Here is a 7,414-nt window from a genome sequence, read left to right on the forward strand (position 1 = left end):
TTTTTATTGCTCCACTATGACGTAGTGTCGGCCATCATTATTTTCTAATTGTTGCAGTTGTCGGCCATCATTCTTTTTCAATTGTTGTCGCATTGTTACTTATGTCGGCCATTATGGTTTTCAATGTATAGTAATCAATGGAATTGTTTGTAAATAGGTAAGGAACACATCGTACATCGTACACTTCAACATAATTAATTGCTGATACTAACTTTCATTTACGTAATACTACTTTGCCTTGTGCTGACAGCACTCATAATTTCTTTTATATATAATATTACGTAACAAATGGTAGAAGTTATTGATCAATTTAATACTTACTTTAACTTTTTCATTTATTCTAATTAAATTTAACGTGACCTCTGAATTTTATGACTCTGAATAAGTTACAACCACGTAAACATATATGCAATGAAACACCATAAATAAAACAATTATCGGCAAGCAAAGGACATGCATTAATTTATACCGTCATCATAGACATTTAATTGTGTGTTTATAGTTTTTCTTAATTAACAAGTTACTTACGATTAGTTAAAATGTTGTGAGTTCATGTTCTTATTTTCGAATTAATCGTTTCCAGGGTTTATCGCATTTATGAAACGTTGGTAAACTAACAATGATAAACATGAAAAGTCATAAAAGTCACAAGATAAAACATTATTAATATGCATGCCACTTTAGCAACAGGATTGTAGGGTTAAAGGTTAAAATCTTTCCATCCTTAATAGGTCAAGACCTCGGATGAACCTTGAAACCACAACGTATACCTTTAAAAAAGATAAGGAGTTTTATTCTGAAGAAGTATTGATTACTAGCTGACCCGACAGACGTTATACTGACTTTAAGAATATTGAATTCGAAGAATATATTCGTTTAGATTTCTTAAATTTTTTAATGTTCTGTGTTAAATTTCACATACTGATATTCGAGAACTTACTATTGTTGGGGGAATATCAGCACACGCGTTAAATTGATAAGGCGTGTTGCTTAATTCTGGGGTGGAAGGTAGAACAATAGAAGTCTTGCAGCGAAGTCGACTATTAAATATATATTTATAAATGTGTACAGAGTATCNATATATATTTTCAAATAAAAATATTGAGTTATTTTAAAAGACATGACTTACAACTTGTTCAATTAAGTCCCAATTAACAAGAGAATCAGGGTTGTTCATATGAAGTTTATAATCAGCCCCTGTTTTAACAATAAATTGACAACTAAAATAAAGTGCATAAGTTTATTAATAAACACATATAAATGAACGTATACTTTGCTTGTAAGAACTGCTCCTTATTATACTTATGTTTATAAGTGGAAATCAGTCGACCTCCAACTTTATGAGGCATCCCCCCAGGTCCCGATCGCCAATGCGTATCTCGGGGCTCAAAATGAAAATTAAGAAGATGGTTAAGATTTTGCTTTTTACTGCCTGATACCAAAATTGAGCCACACTCAATCTCCTCATCTACTATCCTGGAGCTCGTGTTTCCGTCCAACGTCCCTGAATGATAGTAGCCCCGGGGACGTGGACGCTTATCAGCCATTTTGTTATTACGTTGGGATATAGGTTTGCGAGAAATATCATTTTTCGAAGAAAACGAACCTCCAGAAGGCTCTCTGCGGCGACCTCCGCGAGAGTATACCTTTGTATTTGATGCATCTGTTTATGACAGAAAAGACTACTAAAAATATAATTTTATAAAGCACAGCATTTAAACACGATCTTATAATATTATATATGCACTGTTTATTTTTACTATTATGAAATGATGTGACAGTTTATAATTTATTATATAGTGAATTTATTTATTCAATAGCTGCATCAAAATAGATTATATGAACTCAGTAACTTAGTTGTTTTTATGCAAATACCATACATGTGGCAAATTTTCAGTATTTGGTGAATAATTACATGATACGCCATTTTAACGACCTTCAACCATCAGGTAATAGGTAATAGGCTCATACCTTGACTTTTTTTATCGTTACTTGCGCCCTTTAAATAGGGCTGCAAAGGACGATTTTTCGATTTCTCCATTAGAAATTCTTCTTGCATTCACTGCTACGAGGTGTCGAGAGAGAATTTCTTCTCCACTGAAGGTGGTTACGCTCAGCTTCAGACCCGTCATCTTAGAAAGCCATGTTTATAATATTCAAAAAAGAAAATAACAAACTTTTAGTGTACTTCCAGTAGAATCACTCCAAATAGTAATATAAAATTTCACAAATTCACAACCAACTGGGGTGGTTAAGCCCCCTTTTCGTCGAAAACGACGATAGTTTTCGAGACAAACTAACACACTTCGTCGCAAATATGGCGACGAAAAACTATGTGTATTATGCGTTTGTGGTGGGAGCAGGTATCTAAACAGGCTAGGCGCTTGCGTAAGAGTGTAATAATAATACGTTTCAATGTAACAATAAAATAACAATAAATAATTAAATCACCGCCCTGTTTGAAAATTTTAATTAAATTGATATGTCAAAAAATAAATAAACTAGTTTAAAACTTAAATTTTTATTATGTCATGCCACTTGAGAGAATCGGCATAAGTAATTTAAAAGTCACTTAACTATTTGTAATTGTATTATTTATCTATTTCAAGGAAATATATAAACAAGTTTTCAATTCGCCTAATGTTTTCATATTTCGCTGTTTTATTACAATTATAAAAAATACATAACGGAAATTGTGGCAAAGAAAATAATTAATTGTAAGGCAACAAAGACTTATCCCAATATTACAACACTTTAGATAATCTATTTGTTTTAATTATCTTAACTATTCAAATGAATCTGGCACCCGATATAAATAATCCGCTGATTTGAATTTTACCAATAGATTTTGCGTCATTTAGGGTTCGAAATATCCACCATAGATAATAGATATACATAAAGTATATCCTCATAGAAAATTGTACGTCAATTAGTTTTGTTAAACAAGAAGAAAAATATATGGGACGCTGGGAGAAATTCAATGTCCATGTAGGGTGCCATATTTACACAATTATCGTAATTTAGGTAGATTAAAATTATTGAACGCAAATGAACGGTGTCATCCATATATAATAGAAGTCATCTATATTTGTTTTGACATCTGATATGGTATATGAAATTGTCTATGGTATATAGATTTCATATGGTATGGATTTTAGATAGTATGTATTTTTTTACTGTGATTGTTTTACATTGATGTCTATGCTTATAATCAATCTCATCAATCTAAATCTATGTTTATAATATAATAGTGTGGTGTCAGTGATATGTGGGTTTGTTTTGTAAAAAAAAGAAAAAGATATTTATACTTTCAAGTTTAATACTTTAAAGACAGATATTCCTTAACATAAAATAATGTCATTTTAATAGTCATGGCGTTTTTATTAAAAGCTTTATTTTTATTTTATTTTTGTAATTTTACATTTGCAACTGATATAACAAACTTGGTATTTGGCGAAATTACTGATGTACTACCTGCAGCTTTTGGCGATTTCAATTCAGACGAATTAACGGACGTGTTTGTGTTGGGAAGTGATGGCAAAACTGTTGAGATTTTACTAGCTGCAGAAGAAGAGCCGTTGTTACGTCGTTCTAAGACTAATAAACTTACATGCAAATTTGAGGACCACATTACGAGTGTAGTTCCAGGAGATTTTGATGGGGATGCCCTTATGGATGTCCTTGTGACCACAGTTAGTTCAGAAAATAATCAAATTAGTAATGGCCCATCGCTAACATCAGTTCATATTTGTTGGGGTGGTTCTACATATATGAATTGTAGTAGAGAATCTGAACCAGTATTAAAATTAATAGGACAACCTCTGGCATTAGATTATAATGAAGATATGATAATAGATTTATTTGGAGTTGATAAAGATGGAAAAAGAGCATTTTGGATTTTTGATTCAGTTAGAGGAGTACCATTTAGAGAAGAAATGGCAATGGAAAGACATTTTAACCTTTCTGAACTGAGCAGGCCCCATGCACATGCATTCTTGGGTATGTTTTAAATACATAACTTTTTAATAAAATTATTACAATTACCAGAAAGGGTTTTAAATCCAAAAATGCAAATCACTTTAATTTTAGATTTAAATAATGACTTTCGTGCAGACCTATTTATAACAAGCAAAACTGAATTTGAAATTTGGTACGGCGAGGGCAAGCGTAAATTTGCTTTTAATCATACTATACCTCATCCAAAGCATGCAAAAGTAATTGGACAATCTTTGTATATTGATGTAGAATTAAAAGGTCAAATGAAACTTGTCACTCCTGTTTGTTACGATAAAGAGTGCACAGATTGTGCTTTATTGGTATATTTGAATGATACTTGGCAAAGTCTTGGGGTCAATTTTGAAGATGGTTGGTGTTTTGCACGAATAATGGAAGAAAAGTATACCAATGTTATTACTTTGCACAGTGGAGACTTTAACATGGATGGCTATCCAGATATTTTAACCACTTTGAAATCAAAAGTAACTTCAGAGACGAGGTCATTCTTGCTTGAGAACATTGCTTGCAAAAGTGGTTGCGACCGTTTTTCAAGAAATTACCAAATTCAGTGGAATGCTTTGAATCCATTTACAAATAGTACTGCAGTTGCAGTGTTTTTTGACTTCTACCAAGATGGCACTTTGGACGTAATTCTCGTTAGAAATTCGGATCACAAGTACAGAATTGCTGCTTTTAAAAATACCCTAGACTATGATGCAAACTTCATAAAGGTAATGGTCCTTACAGGTTTAACTAATGATAATAATGCCATGATTGATGGACGTGTCGCGAAGAAGAGAAGAACTTATGGTAAAATTAAATTACCAGTTGATTTTTATCTGTTCTGTTTTGTACTTAATTTTTGTTTTTCACAGGTACAAATCTACCAGGACCAAGTATATCATATAGAACTACCACTCAAGAAGGCTATCAACAGCATGGTATTTCGGCTCAATTACCTCAATCTGCCCATTTCAGTCTCAACTTACCTTATACTATTTTTGGGCTAGGTCGAACCCCCAATTTTGTTGATACATTAGTAGTGGGCTTATCAAACTATTCCAAAGAATTCAACCAGATTATTCCTAATTCACAAATGGTTGTTATCCCTTGGCCTGCAAATGAACCATCCAAATGGAAAGCGCAATTATTTGTAACGCCCAGCAAAGTGATATTAACGTCTGTGGCGGCATTAACAGGAATTTGCGGATTAATAACATTAATTATTGGAATTCTATATTGGAAAGAGCGACAGGAAGATAAAAAAGAAAGATTACAAGAGTCTCATAGATTTCATTTTGATGCTATGTAATCTGTGATACTTTGATTTTATTTGTTTATTTATTAAATGACATAATATATCGTATAAAAATGTAATAATAGGAACTAGTGATATGAATGGAACGGAATAGTTTTTTTATCATAGTTCTTCTTAGCATTGGTAATTTATAGATATTGTTAAAGTAAATAAGTAGTTGCTCAAAATTCCAATTGTACGCTAGTTATGATTACAATAACGTCTTTATCTGATAATTAGATATGTAAAGAAGACTGCCGAGACCCCTGTATAGATTGGCCTGTAGGTGAATAAGTACCACCTTGTGGTGAATTAAATTACATTTTTAACTGATTATCATGCACTTATTTGAAGTTCCATTAAAAGATGGGAACATGGTTAAAATATAAAATGCGGTTTTATTTTTAATAGAAGTAAGTTGAATATAAGTCACAGTGTTAATTAAAATTTTAAATATATTTTCAGTCTAAAGCTATAGTGTGACCTTTTAAAGGATATATATGTATTTATAAGGAAACTGCTTGAATATATTGAATATACTGACAGAAGAATCCTTTAATGGTCTGGACACTAACTAGGTTTAAATTGCACAGAACGTATGTCGTTTGTGCTCTTTCTGACTCACTTTTACAGGTCAATCTCGGTAGTTTCCTTTACATACATTAGATATGGTAGTTTCCTTGGTTTTCTTTAAATGAAAAAATATTGTTTAGTTGCAATGTACCATCTTCTAAATTTTACTTTTTTTAACTTTTATATGAAACGTTTTGCAACTATTTAAACTAATTGCTAATTCTGTAAGTATTCCTCATTTTTACATTTAGGATTTCTATTGTTGTCTTTTAATAACAAAAGTTTCTGTGAAATTGCTGAAAAAAACATTGTCTTAATTCAGTATAGTGATTTTTTTACGTAGGCGAGCTTTTATGTTAAAGTGTGTTATTTTTATTGCTACTGTTCCTACAAATCTTAAGTCATTCTCTTTATGTTAATTGAGTATGCAAACAATGCTGCTTAATGGCCATTAACAATACACGTTCATAAATAGGAGGGAGAAGGGGCATTTAAAGTGTTACTTTTTTATTTTTTCATTTTATTCATGTTTCTACCTATGCTGTTGTTAATTACAATTATTCATTTACAGGGAGAGTTTTGACTTTTATTAAAGTTTTCAGAAAACGTGACGAAGGAGAGAGGTTTTTAACATGGCTAAATTTTGAATAACGTATTTTATGAACGGCCCCTTTATGGACATACATTATTCTATTTTTAAAGTTTGTCAGTTTTCCTTTCACACACCAATTAAATAATAAGTTAATTGTATTATATTATCCTTGTAAAGGGAACATTTGTTAATAAATAGCATAGAGGTACATAACCCATCGTTAATTGTGAAATTGTTAATTAAATTATTAATAAATTATTTATTATATTCGATCGTTTGATTAATAAATTCACAAATTATTTATCTTGGCTGCAGTTGATAAAGCAAAAACGACTGCTATTTTTATTTTTTTAAGGAAGGCACAGTAATCTGTTTTCTGTTTTAAATACTCATTACAGTATGAGATTTTTTTTAAAAGAGCTGTACATTGGGTTGCCTATGAGTAATTTTCAATATTTTATATATATATTATAACTAGGATGTTCTTGAATTTTCAGCAAAGATGCCGCTAGTAGTACCAAATGAGTAGTAGCTTTTTTAAATAAAATTAAAATCAAAACAAGACTCCAGTAAAAAAGTATCAAATTCATAATTAATTTTTTCGCAAATTACTAAACTAATATTTAATGTAGCATGTAGCCTGTTTCTTTCGTAAAGACAGTCTGCTTGCAATTATTATTTATTTAAATTTTGGTTTGGTCATATACAGAATGGTACGAATAATGGTAGGGTTTTCCATGAAATTTGTATCACCATGTTATGGTTAAAACTGCTGAGATATATCGATATTATACTGTAGTCCTCATTTCATTTTGTTTTTTATTATTATCTGGATTTAAGCAGATACACAACAATAATGCTTTCTTAATGTGTACCTACCTACTATGGAAAATGTAATTAATGTATGATCATGTCATTAAAATGTAAAGTACTTTGACCTTATTGAAAATAGGATC

The 7,414-nt window shown here is 31.0% G+C and overlaps 2 protein-coding genes across 2 annotated transcripts; one reads left to right on the forward strand and one right to left on the reverse strand.

Moving 5' to 3' along the window:
* Positions 1–1,111: 1,111 nt before the first annotated feature.
* On the reverse strand, positions 1,112–2,375 carry LOC112905105 (RING finger protein 10-like). The gene is made up of 3 exons (XM_025976845.1): positions 1,972–2,375; positions 1,273–1,663; positions 1,112–1,220 (listed from the first exon to the last, which is right to left on the reverse strand). The coding sequence occupies exons 1-3, from the start codon at positions 2,057–2,059 to the stop codon at positions 1,112–1,114; spliced, it is 588 nt and encodes a 195-aa protein (XP_025832630.1). The 5' UTR covers positions 2,060–2,375.
* An 829-nt stretch (positions 2,376–3,204) lies between these two features.
* Positions 3,205–6,440, forward strand: LOC108732474 (T-cell immunomodulatory protein). The gene is made up of 3 exons (XM_018463313.1): positions 3,205–3,999; positions 4,090–4,806; positions 4,872–6,440. Exons 1-3 carry the CDS (start codon positions 3,372–3,374, stop codon positions 5,306–5,308), a joined length of 1,782 nt encoding a protein of 593 aa, XP_018318815.1. The 5' UTR covers positions 3,205–3,371; the 3' UTR covers positions 5,309–6,440.
* Positions 6,441–7,414: the final 974 nt, after the last annotated feature.

Source organism: Agrilus planipennis, unplaced genomic scaffold (assembly GCF_000699045.2).
Source record: "Agrilus planipennis isolate EAB-ADULT unplaced genomic scaffold, Apla_2.0 scaffold23, whole genome shotgun sequence".
Classification (NCBI taxonomy): domain Eukaryota; kingdom Metazoa; phylum Arthropoda; class Insecta; order Coleoptera; family Buprestidae; genus Agrilus; species Agrilus planipennis.

Coding starts and splice junctions, on each gene's coding strand:
- LOC112905105 (XM_025976845.1), bottom strand. CDS start 2,059: ATGCAAGAAGAATTTCTAATGGAGAAATCGAAAAATCGTCCTTTGCAG. Junction 1,664..1,971: donor TAACGATAAAAAAAGTCAAG/GTATGAGCCTAT, acceptor TGTCATAAACAG/ATGCATCAAATACAAAGGTA. Junction 1,221..1,272: donor GAGCAGTTCTTACAAGCAAA/GTATACGTTCAT, acceptor ACTTTATTTTAG/TTGTCAATTTATTGTTAAAA.
- LOC108732474 (XM_018463313.1), top strand. CDS start 3,372: ATGGCGTTTTTATTAAAAGCTTTATTTTTATTTTATTTTTGTAATTTT. Junction 4,000..4,089: donor CCATGCACATGCATTCTTGG/GTATGTTTTAAA, acceptor CTTTAATTTTAG/ATTTAAATAATGACTTTCGT. Junction 4,807..4,871: donor GAAGAAGAGAAGAACTTATG/GTAAAATTAAAT, acceptor TGTTTTTCACAG/GTACAAATCTACCAGGACCA.